General features: G+C 49.5%; 1 protein-coding gene across 1 annotated transcript; it reads right to left on the bottom strand.

Moving 5' to 3' along the window:
• Window positions 1–5780: 5780 nt before the first annotated feature.
• LOC147645951 (uncharacterized) lies at window positions 5781–20815 on the bottom strand. Its single transcript, XM_086874097.1, has 3 exons — window positions 20619–20815; window positions 8127–8253; window positions 5781–7901 (listed from the first exon to the last, which is right to left on the bottom strand). Exon 3 carries the CDS (start codon window positions 7785–7787, stop codon window positions 7062–7064), a length of 726 nt encoding a protein of 241 aa, XP_086730223.1. The 5' UTR covers window positions 7788–7901; window positions 8127–8253; window positions 20619–20815; the 3' UTR covers window positions 5781–7061.
• Window positions 20816–21092: the final 277 nt, after the last annotated feature.

The raw sequence follows: 21092 nt of genomic DNA, 5'->3' as shown, positions 1-21092 counted from the left end.
ATGTAGGGAATTTTGTGGGTGTTTTCTGCCATTTTTTGGGATTTTTCTGGAATGTGGCGGGATGTTTCTGGAATTTTGTGATGATTTTTTGTAATTTCGGTGATTTTGGAGAGACTTGAAGAATTTTGAGTACATTTTTCTTAGATTGTGAGGAAATTAGTGGAGATATTGTGGGGATATTTCAAGAATTTGGTAGGGTTTTCTGAAGTTTTAGGGAATTTTGTGGGATTTTTTTGGAATGTGGTAATTTTCTAAAATTTTGTGTGATTTTAAGCAGCCTTGAAGAATTGTGTGGGATTTTTCTTAGATTGCATTGAAATTTGTGGAGATTTTATGGGATATTTCTGGAATTTGGTGGGCTTATGAGAAGATCTGGGGAATTTTGTGGATTTTTTTCTGGATTTTTGTGGGATGTTTCTGGAATTTGGTGGGATTTCTTTGGAATGTTATGGAATTGTCTGGAATTTTGTGGGATTTTGAGGAGACTTGAAGGATTTTGTGGGATGTTTCTAGAATTTTTAGGAATTTTTTTGAATGTTGTGTGGTTTCTGTGGAATTTTGTGGCATATTGAGGAGCCTTGAAGAATTTTGTGGGATTTTTCTTAGGTTTTGTGGAAATTTGTAAAGATTATGAAGGATGTTTTTGAAATTTGGTAGGTGTCGTGGTTTTAAACCAGTAACTAAAAAACTACTTATTTTTTGTTGTGAGATATGGATTAGAACAAGAGCAAAACAGGCTTAAGACTTAAAAGGAATAAAGACAGTTTATTAACAAACTACAAGAATGAGAATACCAGAATAAACTTTCAGAAAACCCCCTTATCTTCTACATCTTAACTATTTCTCTGTACACATGACAACATAGAGACAAATAACTTTAGGACTTTGGTGGTTAAAAACAGTCTTAATTCTTGCTACAGTCTTTCATCAGTCTTTGTAGAGAAACAGAAGTCTCTTTCTGTTAGCTTACGGAGTTTCTCACGAGAAAACTATTTTTCATCATAGTTTTCTATTTCTCTAATGCCAGCTGCCCGGAAATCTGTCATTAGATCTTCTCCTCCCATTTCACATCTCCAAGGTGTGTATGGGTCACAGAGTTTAGGAATCTTATTTTTAAGGATAAGTTATTCAAAGGCAGAAGTCTTCTTCATTTGTCTCTGTGAGCCTTCCTGGAAAACAGTTTTCTCTTTGCCCCCAAAGCTTCAAAATCTTCACTCAACTCAACTCCAGCAACTCACAGTATCACAAGCACTCTCTCTCTCTCTCTTCTGCTCAAAAGTTACACTTTGAATATCTCATTCCTCCTAATACTCTTATCATGAATTAAAGGAGTCTTTTTATACTATTATTGTCCATCTCCATAGCTTTAACAGAAAGATATTTCAGCTGTAAAGCATCTCCTTATTCTCTCTTTCTTATTTAAACTTAACTCTTTTCTTCACTGTTTTTGGTGGTTCTATGATGTCTCCTCTATGTTGATTGTCTCTCTCTCTCTGTCTTTCTGAGAAAAGGAGTAATCTGTATGTTTATCCAGGTAGTAAAAGAATTAAAAGCTTTAGGAAAACTGCAAGAGTTCATGGTGTTAAGTTTCAGTCTAGCAGCAAAAACTGAAAACCAAGCTCGGCTGGCCAGCGCTGCTTCTCTTCTCCCTCCCCCCCTCCTCCACCCCGCGGCCTTGTAGGCCTGGAGAGGGGGGGAGGAGGCCGAGACAGAGCCTGCTACCTTGTCCGAAGCCAGAAACCCAAAGAGAACAAGAGAATTCTGTCTGTACTTCTTAAGGGGGTGTTTACAAGTTGAATTCACTTTTTAATGGTCAGATCTGCTGTCAATTCTTGAAAATGACCGATAATTGGTCAGGAGGGAAAAACTCCCATCAGCCACCAGCAGCTTCAACTTCCTCTCCCTCCAAGCTGTCTTAAAGGTAAAGCTACCCCATGACAGTAGGGTTTTGAGAAGATTTGGGGAATTTTGTGGGATTTTTTTGGAAAGTTGTGGTAATTTTCTTGAATTTTGTGGGATTCTGAGGAGACAAGAAGGATTTTGTGGGGCATTTTTCTTAGATTGTGCGGAAATTTGTAGTGATTTTGTGGGATATTTCTGGAATTTTGTGGGATTTTCAGAAGATTTTGGGAACTTTTGTGGGTTTTCTGCCCTTTTTTATGATTTTTCTGGAATATTGAGGGATATTTCTAGAATTTTGTGATTTGTTTTTTGGAATTTGGGGGATTTTGAGGAGACTTGAGGAATTTTAATGGCCTTTTTCTTAGATTTTGTGGAAATTAGTGGAGATTTTGTGGGGTGTTTCTGGAATTTGGTTAGGTTTTCTGAAGTTTTAGAGAATTTTCTGGCATTTATTGGGAATGTTGTGGTAATTTTCTGGAATTTTGTGGGATTTTGAGAAGACTTGAAGAATTGTGTGGGATTTTTCTTAGATTGTGTGGAAATTTGTGGAGATTTTTTGGGATATTTCTGGAATTTGTTGGGCTTATGAGGAGATCTGGGGAATTTTGTGGGGTTTTTTTAGGAATTTTGTGAGATGTTTCTGGAATTTTGTGGGATTTCTTCGGAATGTTGAGGAATTGTCTGGAATTTTGTGGGATTTTGAGGAGACTTGAAGGATTTTGTGGGATGTTTCTGTAATTTTTTGGGATTTTTTTTGAATGTTGTGTGGTTTCTGTGGAATTTTGTGGGATATTGAGGAGACTTGAAGTGTTTTGAGGGATTTTTCTTAGGTTTTTTGGAAATTTGTAAAGATTATGTGGGATGTTTCTGGAATTTGGTGGGCTTATGAGAAGATTTTGGGGACTTTGTGGGGGGGTTTTTTTGTAAGTTTGTGAGGTGTTTCTGGAATTTGGTGGGATTGTTTTGGAATGTTGTGGTAATTTTCTGGAATTTTGTGGGATTTTGTGGGATTTTGAGGAGCCTTGAAGAATTGTATGGGATTTTACTTTGATTGTGTGGAAATTTGTGGAGATTTTGTGGGATATTTCTGGAATTTGTTGGGCTTATGAGAAGATTTTGGGAATTTTGTGGATTTTTTACTGGAATTTTGTGAGGTTTTTCTGGAATTTTGTGGGATTTTGAGGAGTCTTGAAGAGTTTTGAGGGGTTTTTCTTAGATTGTGCGGAAATTTTTGGAGATTATGTGTGATGCTTCTGGAATTTGGTAGAGTTTCGAGAAGATTTAGGAAATTTTTTGGGTGTTTTCTGCCATTTTTTGGGATTTTTCTGGAATTTTGAGGGATGTTGCTGAAATTTTGTGATGTGCTTGTGTAATTTGGGTTATTGTCCTGGTTTAGGGTAAATTTGGGAGAAAACCTCCAGTGGGTTCCCCCCGGGAAGCAAACCCACGTGGCCCCTTTCTCCCACCCCCCATCCAGTTCGGGAAGAGATTTCTCTGAGAGAAGTGGAAAAAACCTGTTTATTTCCCAGGCACAGCACTACCCAGCACAAAAATGAACGATATCAAATTACAAAACCTCTCGCCCTTCAGCAGAGACGAGGAACTTCAGAGGGTCTCTTTCCTGGGGGTGTTGGCTCTGTTATCAGTCCCTCTGGCGCTGGAAAATGCCGCTGCCCAGGCTGGGCTCCCGGTAGTCCAGGGGTGCTCCCGGTGCTCCCCCGAGTCCCCAGTCCAGAGCAGCTTCGATTCGTTTCAGAAAAAGGGAAAGAAAACAGTCCAGGAAGACCTCTCTGCTCCGGCTAGCTGGAAAGCCAAGGCGATCTGTGTCTTGTTGTCTGTCTGTGCTGTAGTCAAAACTCCCGATGCGGGGGGAGCAAGTGCAGTCTGATAACAGACTTGGTGCTTCTTTTCCACTCACTTTTACTCTCAGATGGAATTTTAAGAATACAGAACCTGTGTCGGGGTTAGGTGGACGAATGGGGATACAATTTAACATCATAAACAACCCAGGACACACGCCCACTGTGCTTTCCAGCTGCTTTGCTCCAGCTCCTCCCAAATCACCACGAATTCCACTGAACTGAAACAAATCCAAATCCTCGTGGGTCGGGACAAGGGCAGGGAGAGGTCACTCAGGGATCACCATCAGGGCCACAACAGCCCGACATGGGGAAATGAACTGAATTTAGGACTGAGCAAATCAGACCAGGAGAATGAGGATTAAAATCAATCTTGAGAAACACCTCCTCCCGCTCCTGAACTTTTCTGTCCGGGCCGCTGCTCGCGGGGCACAGAGAGGGGCCCGGCCGTGTCCCTCCAAACCTCCCTGGGAATCACCCCAGAGCCCTCAGCCTTCCTTGTGCCCATCCCCGGGGCCCCTTGTCCCTCCCAATGGCTCCCGTGGCTCTCCCAGTCCATCCCAGCCTCTCCCAGTCCATCCCAGCCTCTGCCAGTCCATCCCAGTCACTCCCAGTGACCCCGCCTGTCCATCTCGCCTCTCCGTGGATCTGCCTCCCCTCAGCCAATCAGAGCGCGTCTCTCTGATGACTCATCAGTTGCCGGGCAGATCCACAGAGCCGAGAGCCCCGCGCTGGACTCGGCCTCCCAGTGCCGCGCACTTCATTCCCAGTCCCTCCCAGTGCCACCACAGTCCCTCCCATTGCCACCACAGTCCCTCCCAGTGCCACCACAGTCCCGCCCAGTGCCACCACAGTCCCTCCCAGTGCCCCAACCGTCCCACCCAGTGACACCACAGTCCCTCCCAGTGCCACCACAGTCCCGCCCAGTGCCACCAAAGTCCCTCCCAGTGCCACCACAGTCCCTCCCAGAGGCCCCAGAGTCCCTTCCACTCCTTTTTAGCCATTTCCAGTCTATTCCTGGCTCATTCTCACTTCACTCCCAAAACTCCACGCCCTCATCCAGTGTCCCAGTATCCACTCTCATCTCTTTCAGTGCCATCCCAGTCCCTCCCTGTCCATTCCCCGTCCCTCCCAATGCCACACCACTTCTCTCCACTCTCTCCCAGTGCCCATCCCAGCGTGTCCATCTCGCTGGTGCCCTCCAGCTCCCAGCCCGGCCCCGGCCGCCTGCTCTGCTCCCGGATGGATTTCTCCCCTGCCCACATCCAGCTGAGCTGCTCCCAGGGCCAGCAGCAGCTCTCGGGCCACGTGCTGGCCACTGCCGTGCTCCCCAGCGGGGACTGGAGCCAGCAGCTCCTGGTGCTGCTGGAAACCGCCCCCGGCAATGCGGGCTCAGCTCCAGCTGCCAGGTGGAGCACGGCAGCCTGGAGCACCCCCTGAGCCGGCACTGGGGCACGGCACGGCCCCCACAGCGCCGGGGGCAGCGGGGAAGGCACTGGGGGGGCCCAGAGGGGGATTGGGGTGTGCTGGGAGGAACTGGGAGGGAGTTTGAGATTGACTGGTTTAAACTGGGGAAGGGATTGATGTGCTTAGGATGGCTGGGAAGGGGTTTGAAGAATGTTGGGGAGGGTGGGATGGGATTCTGGGGGTCCTGGTGGACCCTGGGAGGGAGTTTGTGGGTGCTGGGTGTAACTGGGAGGGATTTGAGTGAGCCTGGAGGAGCTGGAAGGAGATTGGGGATGGGAAAGCAGGGATTGGGATGAGGTTGGTTGTGCTGGGAAGAGACTGGGAGGAGTCTTGATGAGTCCTGGTGGGGCTGGGAAGGGACTGGGAGAGGGTTTGGGGGTCCTGGGGCAGTGGGGGGAAATTGGGAGGGGGCTGTGGGATCCTGAGAGGAACAGGAGGGGCTCTGCTGGGTCCTGGGGAGGCTGGGAAGAGACTGGCAGTGATTTACCAAAATAGCGATATCGATCCAGTATCAATATCAATCTGTTAATGGACAAAAAACCTCTCCAACAGTTTAAAGTTACACAGTGGATGTTTAATCACAGCGCTGGGCGAGTGCGGGAGTCACCCCTTAATACGCACTGCAAGTTGACAAAAGATTCCAGTGTCTATTTACGTACAAAAGTCTTAAATATCCAAAATACTAATACATATTAATACCAATACATATGCATAATGCTAACATTTCCCATTCCCCACTTTGTACTAAAATGTACGGTAATGAGTTTAAAAAGTCATTCTGCCTGTGTGATGGGCGCCCTAATTTGAGGAGGGGGTCGTTTTGGCAAGGAGGAATCATCAAGTGATGAAGGAAAACCGCTCTTCCTCACTCTCACCTTTCTACCTTTACAATGGTTAACATTACAAATGACATTTGGTACAACTCCAGTTTCCTCCCTTGTGACTTTGAAATGGGTTTCCAGATGTAAGGTCTGTGATCTTCCTGAACCCATTTATCAGTTTCTCTTTTCTCATTATAAGCACAGAAAAACAAACACACAATGAAAAGGAATTTTTTATCTCAGTCCGAGATTCATTATCTCAAATCCTGCTTCTCACTTAATCATTAACTCTAACTACTTCCAGCAAGGCCTGTCTCTAGCTGAGATCTCCAAATTTTCTAAAATACCTAATTTTTTGAAATTAATTAGTCCAAAGGAGGTTTCAGAGGGTCCTGGGTGGGCTGTGGGAGACTGGGAGGGTCCTTGGAGGGGCTTGGGGTGTCTGTAAGAGGTTTTGGGGGTCCTGAACCCTGCAGACACCGAGGGATGCTGTGAAATGCTGCCTGCAGCAAGATGCTGACAGGGATTGGAGTCTCCGTGTTGGGCTTCGTCTTCCTGGCACTGGGGCTCGGCTTCTGCCTGCGCAGGAAGGTGAGAGGGGATCCCGGGGGTCGTGTCCTCCCTCCCCACAGAGCGTGTGTGCTCCACTTGGGCCCCTCAAGCTTGGTATCACCTTCTTTTCTCTGCCCACAGAGCTCCTGAGGCAGCAGGAAAAGGTTCTCTAGGATTAAAAGTCAACGAATCCACTCTCCCCAAGGAATTCCCATTGTTGTTCTGTGTCCCAATGGATGTTCCTGCACCTGTGTTCATCCAGGTGCCCACAGGGAGCCAGGAAGATGTGGAGCCTCCCAGCCAGGTGTCTTCCCAACACAGATCACCAGGACCACGGATCACCAGGGCTCTGCCCAACGGGGGTCACTGGGGATCATCCAACGCCCATCCTCCCATGGGGGATGGAGCTGGAGCAGCGCACGAAGCTCTTCCCGCACTCGGGGCACTCGCAGGGCTTCCCTTACTGGTGCCTCCGTTGGTGTTGGGTCAAGTGATAGCCCCTGGAGAAGCTCTTCCCACACTGGGGACACTCGTAGGGCCTCTCCCCAGTGTGGATGCGCCGGTGGACGGTGAGGGTGGAGTTGCGGTTGAAGCCCTTCCCGCAGTCGGGGCAGCGGAAGGGCCTCTCCTCTGTGTGAATCCGCTCATGTAGGAGGACATCGGAGCTGGTCCGAAACCTCTTCCCACACTGGGGACACTCATAGGGCCTCTCCCCAGTGTGGATGAGCTGGTGTTTTCTCAGGTCAGAGTTCCTCCCAAAGCTCTTCCCACATTCCAAGCAGGTGTAGGGCCGTTCCCCCGTGTGGATCACCTGGTGTCTCATCAGGTCAGAGATATCTCTGAAGCTCTTCCCACATTTTCCACACTCATACGGCTTTTCCCCAGTGTGGATCACCTGGTGCCGGATCAGGTGGCAGCTGTGGCTGAAGCTCTTCCCACATTCCCCACACTCGTAGGGCTTTTCCCCAGTGTGGATCCTCTGGTGCTCGATCAGCTGGGAGCTCTTTCTGAAGCCTTTTCCACATTCCAAGCACTTGTGGGGCTTCTCCCCCAGCTCTGAGCTCCGGCTGGATCTCTGGCCGTGTTCCTGGCACTGGGGGGATCTTTCCTCCTCGCAGCTCCCTGGACTGGGTTTGCAGCCCTTCCTTGTGTGGCACCTCCAGGACTTTTCCTCCTCCTCTTCCATTTAGACACAGTATGAAAATTCCTGATTAGGAGGAAAAAAAGACAGGAGAGAGCCTTGGACTGGGGGTTCCTCCATGCCCAAGTTCATCTCAGAAAGTCATTTGGCATCTTGTGTCTGTAACAAACCAAAACACCAAGATTCAGCCCAGACATCCTCCAAACATCAAAACTAGATCAAAAAGATCAAAAACTAATCAAACACCAAATTCAGGCAAAACCCCCTCCAGCATAGAAAGATTCAGCCCCTGCAAAAAGACAAAGCACCAACATTTAGCCCAATAAAGCTCAGAAACAACAGGATTCAGCCCAGTGAAAATCGTGGATCCCCCTCTCCAGTCACCTGCTGACTGTGGGCAGGGAAACACTCCTGGGACTGCGCAAACAGGGAGGGAGGAACCTTGTGCTGCTTCCTCTTCCTGCTCCTCCTCCTCCTGTGGCCCAACTCTTGCTCACACCTCTTCCTCCTTCTGTAAAACCCGAGATAGATATTTTGACCATTTTGTTCCTCAACCCTGCTTCTCCCTCCCTTCTCCTGCTGCCCCCAGGCCCAGCACCCACTGCCGCCTCCCTCTTCCCCCCCAGTCCCACAGCATCCCACCGCAGGGGCACGGATGCAGCTGGGCCAGCTCGGCCTGGGGCAGCGCTGGGCTCTCGGCCGCTTCCGCCCGCACTCGCTCCCCACTGCAGCCGCTCCCGCCACCACAGCGCGGGGGGGCCCGGCCTTGGCGCTCCCCCCTCCCACCTCCCCAAATTCCCCTCCAGGGGGGCGCCAAGGCCCGGGGAGGCACAGGTGGGATCCAGGTAGGACCAGTGAGGGAAGAAAATGGAATGCTAGAAGGGCATCCTGGACAAAGGGATGATGACCCCAAAGTATGTCTCAAGGATCCCTTGGGAGCATGTGGAGGTCGTTTGCACATTCTCCCAGAGGGAATTAAGGACATGGACACCCCGGGGGGGCAAGAAGGGAAGTCCAGAAGGGATTTAGACAACAGGGGATGGATGGTGTTGGTGTGCTGGGAAGGGATTGGCTGAAGGGGAGTGTGCAGGAATGTGCTTAAGGCAAGAAGCAGCAGGAGGAATCCATGGGGTAAGAAAAATGATGATGGAAAAGAAGAGGAAGAAAAAAATACTGAGGATTGGGATGTGTTTCAGAAGGCTCTTATCATCAGAATTTGCCAGCTGACTCAGATCCTTTCTAATCCCAGTTTTCCAGGAGAGGAAAACAAGGAGGTGAGGATTTCAGGGGGTTTCTCTGAGCTGGGAGCGGCAGGAGCGGGCGCAGAGCTGCGGCACCGGGAGCACGGGCTGGGGGCCTGTGGGGAGCTGTGGGGCCGGGCCGGGGCTGTGGGGCAGCCGGGGCTCAGCGCCGGGCGCTGCCTGAGCCCAGCACCCCCCGGGCAGGGCCGGCAGTGGCCCCCGGCCCCCAGGAGGCTGCGGGACGCCCCGGCCGCTGCCCGGCCCCGTGGAGCTGCCGGCCCTGCCCGCCAGGGGGGCCGCCTTTGGACACTGCGGCAGGACAGGGACCGGCTCTGGGATACGGGCTGGGGAGGGGAGCCTCAGCACAGCCAGCACGAGGAAGGAACAGCTCACAAATGGCGATTAGACCTGCAAGGATCCAGAGGATCCTTTAAGCATTTCCTGGTGGGTCCCTGGAGAAAGGAAGGGTTTTGCAGAAAGCTCAGCAGCTGCCACACGATGAGCACCCACAGGCACTGAGGGGGCTGCAGCAGCAACAGAAGAAGCCCCTGCAGCACTTGCTCACAAAGGCTCAGCAGCTGAATGCAGCAAGGGATGAGCAAAAGGCCAAGCTGAAGGCAAAGGCCATGCCACAGCTCCTACAGCCCCTGAGGGATCAAGCCCAGGGCCCAAGGGGGCCCCAGCATCCAGGGGACACCCTCGGCCACAAGCACCTGGCACAGGCATTGCCCTCCTGGCCAGGGCACAGCCCACCCAAACAGCCCCTGGCAAGGAATCAGCCTTCCAGCTGCAGGGCACAAGGACACTGCAAGCACAGACAGCAGCACCCTCAGCACCAGCAAGTCCAGCCCTTGATGGACATGCATTCTTAGCGGTGGCACAGCTCCCATTCCACCAGGGACCCACCACACTGCAGCCCTTGGGAACATCCAGGGTGGCTCTGGATCCAGAGGAGACCTTTCCTGATGGACACAGGGGCCTCTCCATCCACTCAGAATCTTACACCTAAAGGTGTTAGGGAATATTTAAATTATTAAAGCACTAAGTAGGAAAGATGAGCAGGTGTGTTTTATTCAAACACTATTAGCTGATGTGGGGGATGGGTTTGAAATGCAGGAGCTTTTAGTTGCTCACAATTGTGATTGTAATTTACTGGGAAGGGATTTGATGGCTAAATTGGGAATGCAAATAAATGTTGCAAAAGGTGATACAGAGGCTGGTTCTGTTGTACCTCTGCGTCAAATGTCTGGCAGAGCCTAGGCTGAAGTGAACCCACAAGTGTGGGCAGCCCCAGGGAAATTGGCAAAATTAGATATGGAGCCTCTCCAAATTTCCCTGAAGCAACCAGGACAAGAGGTGTCCAAAAGCAATCCCCTGTTCCAAGGGAGGGAAGGAAGGGCTCACAGCCTGTCTGCGAGTCCTGCTCAAGGCACGGCTTGGGGAGCCAGGGATGGCTCCCTAGAATGCTCCTATCCTGCCAAACAAGAAATCCAATGGAATCCACAGAATGCTGCAGGACCCAAGAAGAAGAAATGAGATGATGAAACCGAGGCACCCCACACTCTCAGATCCTTACACCAGCCTCAACCAGGTGCCCTCCTCACACTGCTGCCATTCACAACTTGATGCAAAAGATGCTTTCTGGGGATCTGCCCACTTCCAGAGGATGCAAACACAGTTCTGCCTTGGGCTGGCAACAAGAGCTAGAAGGGAAAATGCTCAAGACATGGACGGTCCTTCTGCAGGGATGCACGGAAACACCGGCCTGATTGGGGCAAGCCTTGCAGGAAATATCAAAGGAATTGACCTCACCCCCAGGGACTGGCTTAATGCAGGATGTGGATGACTTGATCCAGTCAGGAGGACAAGGAGAAGAGGTAGAGGAAGCCTCTGTGAAATGGCTTCATTTTCAGGCTAAAAAGCAACTTTGAGTATCTGGAAAAAAATGGCAAACAGTAGAGAAAATGGTTAAATATTTGGGACCTATTTTAACTGAAGCTTTGTCTTGTATTGACCCTGAGAGGGCTCAGGGAATCTCAGAAAAAACGTTTCCCTGGACTAAAAAGGAGCTGCAGCAATTCTTAGGATTAACAGAGAATTGCAGGAGCTGGACTGAGGATTCTCTCTTCTAGCCAGAACAGTCTGTGACTTTTTTACCCCCAGATAGTCTCAATGTTATGGGCTGGACATAAGAAAGAGAACAAAACAAAATGAAAAAAATAAAATGATTGATGCCCCAGCCATGGCTCTTCCACACTCAGAAATCTGAATTGGAAGGGAATATTAAACAGGCCACCCCTGAGCCTGCACTGAAGGCAACGCAGCAGCAGCCAGGGCTCCCCAGCGGGGGAAGCTCCTGGGCCTGCCCACAGATCCTCTGCTCAAATCCTCGGCCTGGGCACCCTCCTTTGCCATCTCCAGCCACTGCGGGACAATCCTTGCTCTCACTCTTGCAGCTTCAGGCCTTTCTGTGCCTGCCCTCGCCACAGCTGCTGGGGAAAGCACCGGGACAATTCCACTCTGCCTCTCAATTCCACTCACACTCTGCCCTGCCTGGGATTAGAGTCTGGGAAAATAGACCAACTTGAAAATGGCTTCAAATCTTATTTCTCTAAAGGGACTTGGTTTGCATTTGCCTTGGGGAAAGGAATTTTAATCTTTCTTTTCCAGCACTCAGCAGAGATGAAATTAACATCTCAACAGACTGGGAAGAGCCCAAAAGATTCCCACCAAGATAACAACCATCAAGAAAACATCAACACCCAGCAGCAAACATCAACCAACATCTACCCCAGACACTGCCCCAGGCACAGCTGGAGACACCTGGTCTGGAAAAGGCTGAGCAGGAAATCCAGGAGTGCCCACCTAATTCCCATCACAGGCACAGAAATCCGGCTGCAACAGGAAACCAAATCCTAACAACTCCACAACTTCAAACCAATGAACATTAAACCAATGGATTTCTATGGGGTCAGAGTGTATGAATTTAGGAAAAATCTAGTCAAACTCATATGTCATGGAATGATTTTCTCTGCACACCCAGCCTAAGTGTGGATTTAATGATTTCTGTTGCACATCCTGGCCAGAATCACGTTGTGCCTTGACTCTCTAGCACTAAAGACATTGTGGGAGAGTTTTTGATTTTCCCAAAGTTTCAGTTAAAGGATTACAGCATTCGATTTTTTTTTTTTTGTAATAATCCTGATTTTATATTGTCAGTTCAGTTTGGGCCAGGGCAGGGAGAATCAATTTTTAGGCCGAGAGAGAAGTAGGAAAAATTCAATTGCCTTGAAAATGTTTTGGGAATGCTTGTGCCTGACTCATAGTGATGGCAAAAATTTTATATGGGTTTTTGGATGTTGAATTTTAGGCTGTTTCTGAAAACTAGAAGAGCTTTAAAGGTGACCCTTTATCTCATAAACACTTATTAGAGTACTGTTAAAAAAATAAACCAAAACAAAAAATAACCACATTGTGGCACTAACAAATGTGAATCATCCCATGACTGCCCTGGAAGAGAAGCTTTGCTCCAGGCAGCCAGGAGAGGAGGCTTTAGAAATGCAAATTAACACCGATGGGCCAAAGCCTGCACAATGGACATGAGGCTTCCTACCTGCAGGGAACTGAGCTGATTCCCTCTGCCCCTCAGCCCAAGCTCTGCCTGCTTGCACAGATGGAATTTGCACAGCTAAAGGCACAGCCCATTGTGAGGATATCTGACTCTGCAGCAAAAATTGTTTAAGCTGCAAAGGAAAACAGAAAATGGAGAATGTTGTGAATACTTCGCTAAAACAAGTGGGGGAGAATCATCCCTGTCCCCACTCCAACATGTGCTGTCTCTGTCTATGTTATATAGGGTGTATCAGACCACTGGGGTTTATTTGCTACCAAAAGTTCAGGGAAATCAGTTGGGAATCCAAGTAAGTGATGATTTAATGAGAAAAGCTGACAATTGATGCAGCCCTGGCTGGAGAGAGCACCCAGAAATGGGGAAAAGATGAACAACCACCAGAACAAATCCTGCAACACCACGGACCAGCCCCTGGGAACCCTGATGAATTCATAGCAGGTACCAGAGAATCCATTTCTCATTTCAATGGCATAATTAGATTACAGGATGTCATTGAAATAATAACCAACCAGACAGCTCCAGCTCCTGACCTTCCCCCCAACCAATCCACTCAGATGAGGAACACAACATTTCACCATGGGATGGGATCAGATTACCTTTTAGCAGAAAAAGGAGAGGTTTGGGAAAAGTTAAATGATTCAAACTGCTGATGGCAAACAGATCAGCAAGGAAAAGGTGCAGAAACAGATAAAAAAGGAAATAGCAAAGCAGCTCATGTACTTGTTCAAATGTGGAAAGGATAGGAATGGGACAGAGTTTTGTGCTTCCCTCACAGACCATGGGTTAAACAAATGGTGTTTCTCCTCTCATGTGCTACAGCAACTCTCATCTTTTTACCATGCACCACACCTTGCTGAGTGCAGCTCATTCAGCAGCTGAGCAAGGGGATGCAGGTGGCAGCCAGGCCTCCTGAGCCACAAACGGCTACAAAAGGACAGAGAATGAGGGCACTGAGAGCAATCCCAAAAACAAAGAACACCCAGGAAGCAAAAACAGAGGCAATGAGTGAATCTGCTTGGAGATGGGGCCAGGGACTTATACAGAAGGTAGCAGAATTTGTGGAAAAGTAAATGACTCAAACTGCTGTTGACAAATAGATGAGAACAGATACCAAAGGAAACAAGAAAGCAGCTCATGAACCAGACCAAATGAGGAAAGGATGGGAATGGGAAACGTTTTTGTGCTTCCCCGGCAGACCATGGGTTAAACTAATGCCAGACAGAGCTCTCCCCCTTCAAACTTACACCCCAAAAATCCTGTAACTCGGGGATTCCTTCCAGAAAAAAAATCTGCTAGGATCACCCCAAATTGAGTGAAAGGGGGGATGGGACCCCCAGACTGAGCAGGAGGGGCCTGGAACCCCCAAATCCAAGCACGGGGGAGGGGGTTGGAAATTGGAGGGATGATTGGGAAGGGGCAAGAGTGGGAAAAAGAGAGGGCTGGGACCCCCAAAGCGTGGGGGAGGGTGCTGGGAAACCCACATTGCATTCGGGGGGAATGGATGGGGATCGGGGAAAGGATGAGAAAGGGGGAGAGGGGAGAGGGAAAGGTGGGGCTGGGATGAAAGAAACGTGGTTCCCTGTCCCGCAGCACTCGATCCCTGGAGCGATTCCCTGCGGCTTGTGGGGAGGAAGATCTGCACTGGGGGGTCCCCAAGCCCCCTGCCCATCCCAGCGTGTCCATCTCCCTGGTGCCCTCCAGCTCCCAGCCCGGCCCCGGCCGCCTGCTCTGCTCCCTGATGGATTTCTCCCCTGCCCACATCCAGCTGAGCTGCTCCCAGGGCCAGCAGCAGCTCTCGGGCCACGTGCTGGCCACTGCCGTGCTCCCCAGCGGGGACTGGAGCCAGCAGCTCCTGGTGCTGCTGGAAACCGCCCCCGGCAATGCGGGCTCAGCTCCAGCTGCCAGGTGGAGCACGGCAGCCTGGAGCACCCCCTGAGCCGGCACTGGGGCACGGCCCGGCCCCCACAGCGCCGGGGGCAGGGGCTGGCAGGACACGGAGGGGATTTGGGGCTCCTGGCCTTAACTGGCAGCCCCTCCTTGAGAACCCCTCTCCCCCTGGCCCAGCTCCCCTCATCCCCCTCTCCCAGCCCTTTCCCACCGGCTCCCGGCCCCGCTCCGCTCACCCCAGAGCTCCTCGCCAGCAGCCGAGAGATGGAGGAGGAGGAGGGCAAGGAGGGGAAAGCGGAGGAGCGGGAGGAAGAGGAGGGGTAGAGGAGGAGCAGGAACTGCAAGAGGAGCAGCAGAGGAGGCCCCATGAAACAAAGAAATTAAGAATTAAGAAGAAATGTTTAAAAGGGGTGTCTGACAAAAACCAGACCCTGACACCCTAATCCACAAGAACAGGAAAAAGAGTCAGACTGCAAGATAGATAAGGAGCTGGAATACACAAACAAGATGCAAAGACAAAGGCACCACAGGATAAAGGAGATTCCTGGACCCTAAGCCGGAGGAAACGGATTTGACGTCCCCCTCCCCCAAAAAAAGCGGCCAAAGGACTGAAAGGGGCACAGGGCTAATTTTAATATGAAGTGAAGACAGGCGGGGTTAGGAAATTAATATGTATTAGCCGTATCGTGTAAACCTGCTCTGTAAAGGATAAAAAGGGAAAACCCAATCAAAAAGGTGTGCATGCTTTTTGGAGGAGATATCCCCCATGCACCTCAGCGCTGAATAAATTCATACCTGCTCTTATAACTACTCTGTGAGTTATAGAGTTCCTTTTATTCCGCAAATCACCCAGGTGTGTCCATCGCTCTCTGGATCTGCAGCCCCTTCGCGCCGGGAGCATCGGGCCCCGCAGCCCGCAGCTCACCGGGGACGGGAACCTCGCCCCGAAGGTCTTGGGCCGTCCTGGCAGGATTTGTTTGCAGGGGAAGGGATATTTGGAGCTCACTCGAAGTAGCTTTGGGGACCCCTGTTCCTTTTTTTGGGGCCGGGCCGGGCAGAGCGATGTCTGGATCTTGCAGGACTCCAAAGCTGAGCTGAGATGCCCGGTACCGGCAGGGGGAAGGGAGCAGCGAAAAGGGGGGAGCCCCGGGAGTGCCGGAGCCTGAAATGGGGGCCTGGAGAGGGGGGACCCCGAGAGCCGGGAGTGAGGGGAGCCTGGAGAAGGGGCAGCCCGGAGAAGGGATGAGCCTGCAGAGGGGGAAGCCCTGGGACACCAAAGTGGGGACCCCAGGAAAGGGAAACCTCAGGGAGGGATTTTTTCCTCTCAGTCCTGATGCTTTGGAGATTTTCATGGACACAAGACACCTGAAGACTTCTAGAGATGGACTCGGGCAGGAGGAACCCTGAATCCTAGGTGGTCACCCCTTTTCTTCCCCCCAAACCACACTTCTCATGCCCAAGCATTAGACAAATGGAGGAGAAGAAGGCAGAGAGGAAGATGCTCTGGGACCCCCAGGCAACAACAGTCAGTACAACAGTGGAGGCAAAAGCATTATCACCAAATCCATCTGCCCAGAGGGCAGAACTGGTTGCCTTAACCAGAACACTAGAATTAAGTGAAGGCAAAAGGATAAACATATGGACTGGCTCAAAGTATGCTTTTGGAGTACTGCATGTACACAGAGCACTGGGGAAAGAAAGAGGACTGCTGTCTTCTCAAGGCACACACATTAAACATCAAGATGCAGTCCTGCAATCAATAAAAGCAGTACAAAAGCCTGACCAAGTAGCAATCATGCACTGCAAAGCTCACCAATCAGGAAACTCCAAAAATAATGAGGGAAATCAGAAAACAGACTGGACAGCCCGACAAGCTGCTCGAGAAGTGCAAACTGCAATGGCATTGATACCTTTAAACACTAATGTATCTCAATTCAATTTACCCCCAGAAACAAAATATTCAATAGAGGATGAGAAATTGGGACACTCACTGAATGCACAGAAGAATTCAGAAGGGTGGTATGTGACTACACAGGGACAAGTAGTGGTACCCCCCTTGAGAATGAGAGAAGTTCTATAAATTAAACATAACAAATGTCATTGGAGTACAGAGACATTGGTGAAATTGTTAAAACAAAATTTAATTTCAGTACAGATGTTAACAATGGCAAAATCAGTAATGTCAAAATGTGAAATTTGCTTAAAGAACAATCCAGTGGCTAGATGACAGGCACAATTAGGGAAAATTCAGGTAGGAGTAGAACCAGGAGATTATTGGCAAGTAGATTTTGTAGAATTACCAAGAACTCAAGTATACAAATATCTATTGAAAGGGGTTGACACATTTTCAGGATGGCCAGAAGCTCTTCCCTGACACACAAATCAAGCAAAGGAGACAGTCAAGTGGTTACTGCAAGAAATCATTCCAAGATTTGGGGTGCCTCTAGGAATATCATCAGATAGGGGCCCACATTTCACAGCCACAGCAGTGAGGGAGGTGAGTAGGTTACTGGGAATAGCTTGGCATCTCCATACACCATGGAGACCCCAATCCAGTGGACAGGTAGAGAGGATGAATCAGACATTGAAGAGGCAAATCAGCAAAAGATGCCAAGAGGCTAAATTGCAGTAGCCACAAGGTTTACCAATAGCACTGCTGAGGATTCGGATAAAGCCTAGAAGCGGGATGTCAGTCAGTCCTTATGAGATATTGGATGGGAAACCATATGAATGCCCTGAACCTAATCCAAATGTACATGTTACAGGGAAGCAAGAGGTGTAGAATTATGTTCTGTCTCTTGGGAAAGCTCGAGCTCGACTTCGGAGCACCCTTGTGTGGAACAGGCCGCTGACTCTTGAGAATCCAGTTCATGACATCCCCCCGGGAGATGAAGTGTACGGTAAAAGCTGGAACGAAGAACCATTAAAAGAAAGGTGGAATGGACCCTATCAGGTACTGTTAACTACCTTGACAGCAGTCAAAGGAGCTGGACTGGATCCCTGCATACATTACACCAGGGTGAAGAAGGTTTCCCCTGCACTGTGGACTGCACAAACTGTAGGGCCAACAAAGCTGCAGATAAAGCGGGTTTGATTGTTTCAAATGTCTAGGTTGCTAGTGACTGTAATGGTGATTATTTCATGGCCTTTAGTGCCATCAGTAGGAATCAATGATACCTTGGGATGTGAAATGCAAAAGGATCAGCTGACAACTCTTCATTTTAGAATGAAGAGGGATGTGGGGGTGCAGCCAGAAACACAAGTGATAAAAGTCTCTCATACTATTCAGGCAGAAAATGGGATGATTGGATTAATTCAAGATTTTGCCAACATGCAAAACACCGGCAAAATAACTGCCTGTCTGCCAATACCAAAGGCAGCAGGAGACACAATAAATTGGGGAATTATAACATCAGAATTACCTGAAATACAAAAGAATAAAAATGAAAATGTGAGCTGTGCATTGCAAATAGATTACGAGTACCCAAATAAGACAGTGTTTGAAAATGCTGTGAAGCCAAAGTATTCATCTATATGGGATTGTCATGAAAATGGAGGAAAGTATGAACCAAAACTAGGCTGGTATGGGGGATTAGGGAATTATGGATGGTGTTCTGAAAAGATAGCAAAGGTCATTAAAGAAAAGATTCCAGTATCAAAGTGGAAGTGTGAAGGACAGGAAGGAAAAGATCGGGCTGAAGCTTGGGACAGTGCATGGGCAATGAGTGAAATTCCAATCTATGGCAGATAGCCCTTGGTGCATTAAGTGGGAAGGCTCTGAAAATGAAACAGATCCAGGGGTATGGAACACTGCAACCAGTAGTAGAATGGAGGCAGACAAAGTGAATTGGTGGGAATGGAACAAAACTTAGGACTGTACTTCGATGATGAAGAAATAAAACAAATGCCACCACTTGTGGTAGCTCTGCAAATTGGATGTGCCTGCAGAGGAATCAAACATAAACAAGGGGAAATAAATGACAAGATAGGACAAGTGATCCAAAAGGTAATATGTAGCACAAGTACAGTTCAGAGTCCAGGCCAATTTGGATGGGCAGCAAGCGATGGCACCTGGACAACACATCTGCCTGTAGGTGAAAAAGTAAAAGAGATTACTTTAGGCCTCCCCACCTTATGCCCAGTTTGGAAAAGGTCCCCATTTAAGGGAGAACATGAACTTCTGCAAATAAGCATGAGACGAAAAGTTCAGGAAAACAAAATTGAAGATGAAGAAAGATGGCAGGAACCCTCCAGTAGTGTAAAATTTGAGTGGGCTCTGGAATCCTTGTTTGGTCCAATAACAAATTATAACAATAGAAAGATGTTGTACAAACTTACAGGCCAGGTAGAAAGATTGGCAAGAGTTACCAAAGAGGGATTTAGAGAGCTAAATGTACAATTACAAGCCACAACTAAAATGACCCTGCAAAACAGATTGCCTTTAGATCTGTTATTGATGAAAGAACACGGAGTGTGCGGGTACCTAAAAGGACAAATTGATCACTGCTGCATCCACAGCCCAAATGGAACTGCAGATGTAGAACACAACATTAATCCGTTAAAACAAATAGAACAGGAAGCACAGAAAGAGAGGGAAGATCTGACCACAAGTTGGGTAGATAAAAGTTTTGAAGGGTTAGGATGGAATGTGAGCTCCTGGATCAAATCTATTCTTGAGAGTTTGATAATCCTACTAATTGTGTTCTTAGCAATCTGGTTAATCTGTGCAGTTCTGAAAGGAGAGATAAAGAAAAGAGTATCCTGGAACCAGAAGATAATAAAGGCGCTGACACGGGACAGAGATCCACATCCGCATCTCCAAGTCCTCCAGAGTGTAACAACGCTTATGACAACTGTGGATTCGAAGATGAACATCAAGTATAAACTCAGAAAAAGGACTGTATATAGTGAAAGCATTACACTTATTATAGTCAAGTGAAATATTTTCAAAGGAGGGAAATATGCTACTATGGGTTTAAATATTTCTGAAAATGTTTCTTAAAATCATGTAGAGCCACATGAATGCTGGGTATTCGGGACGGTCTAGCAAGCTGAAATGTTTACGGTAACGGGAACTGGTACTTGGGGTCTCCAAGATACCCACCCAGAGATAAGATTCGGACATGTTCATACAAGGATAAGGTAACTCTCATGAAGCAATATAGATAAAGTTAATGAAGCAATATTAATGAAACAATATTGATAAGGTTGTTACAGTGATTACTATTACTGCTGAAATTGTAGAAATATGTGCACTTTGGACAAAGACGATGGAGCTAGATTTGGGTTGCTGATACCCCTAGTTCCTGCATGCTTCAATAAAGCACCTGCATATAATCAGTCTGTCATTATGTGTGTTCCTGAACGCTAACAAAGATAGATCAAAAACTTCCAAAACACCAAAAATCTGATATGCCCCCAAAATACAAAGATTCAGCCCCCACAAAAAAAAAAAAAAAATCACCAACATTCACCGCAATAAAGCTCAGAAACACCAAGATTCAGCCCCGTGAAAATCGTGCATCTCCCTGCCCGGGCACTCGCTGCATGGGGGGTGAGGGGGGCAATGAGGCCGGGCCGGAGCAGGGGGTGCCTGAGAGAGGCCCCGAGCCCGGCAGAAGCCCCTGCACAGCCATGCAAGTGGCTCCTGGCCGCACTCGGGGATCCCCCTGGCCATCCCCGCTGGAGCAGCCTGCTCCTGAGGGACTCTGGCCCCTGCGAGGGACCCCAGGCTGCAGCAGGACAAGGATTCCTGGCCCTCAGGGGGAGGCAGTGACATGACCTGACTGTGACCCCCATCCCTGTGCCTCTGGGCGGGGAGGGGGACGGAGAGGGGCACAAAGTTAAGCCCGGGAAGGAGGGACAGCTGGGGGGAAGATGGATTTCTGTAGGAATTACTTTACTTCTCGTTTTCTTGTCCTGACACGGTTGGATAATAAATTAAATTAATTTCCCCAAGTCAGGTGTGCTGTGCCCGTGACCAAGGATTGAACTGTCCCCACCCTCATCCCGACCCCCGAGCCTTTCCTTGTGTGTTCTGCTCCCCGCCCGGGACAGGAAGGAGAGTCACAGAGTTTTGGCCTCGCTCCGGCATGCCCTGCTCCATCCCGGACTCACCCCCAGCTCGCAGCGCCCTCAGCTCCCGGGCACCCCGAGCTCCCGGCGCTTCAGCGCAGCGGCGCTTCCTTGGCCTCCTGCCCGGGCCGGGCCCAGCGCCGGGGCCGCTCCTCAGCCCAGGGGGCCGAGAAATGGCGGAGCTCAGCCCAAGGCAGGCGAGGCCGTGCCGTGTGCAGAGCCCGCCGCTGGCTGCGATTGGCTGCTTCTGCCGTCACTCGTGGCTCTGGCGCGCGCTGATTGGGCAGAGCGGGGACAAGCCCGGCCCCGCTGGCGCCCCCAGGGCGGCCGTGGGGCACGAGAGCCGCCATTGCCGGAGCGTCTGTGCGGGCCCGGCAGCGGCGGCAGCAGCGGCCGGAGCCCGGTGAGGCGGCGGCGGAGCTCGGAGGCGGCCCCAGCGCAGCGTCCCGGGCACAGCGCAGCCACCTCCGGCCTCCCGACACGAAGCGGGACGAGCCAGCGCTGCTCCGCCACCGC

The sequence above is a fragment of the Cyanistes caeruleus genome, unplaced genomic scaffold, assembly GCF_971803275.1.
Source record: "Cyanistes caeruleus unplaced genomic scaffold, bCyaCae1.hap1.1 HAP1_SCAFFOLD_143, whole genome shotgun sequence".
NCBI classification, from domain to species: Eukaryota; Metazoa; Chordata; class Aves; order Passeriformes; family Paridae; genus Cyanistes; species Cyanistes caeruleus.
This window is presented reverse-complemented; position numbering and strand designations above follow the sequence as displayed.

Bases quoted from the DNA above. Each gene is read 5' to 3' on its own strand.
- LOC147645951 (XM_086874097.1), bottom strand. From the start codon at position 7,787: ATGGAAGAGGAGGAGGAAAAGTCCTGGAGGTGCCACACAAGGAAGGGC.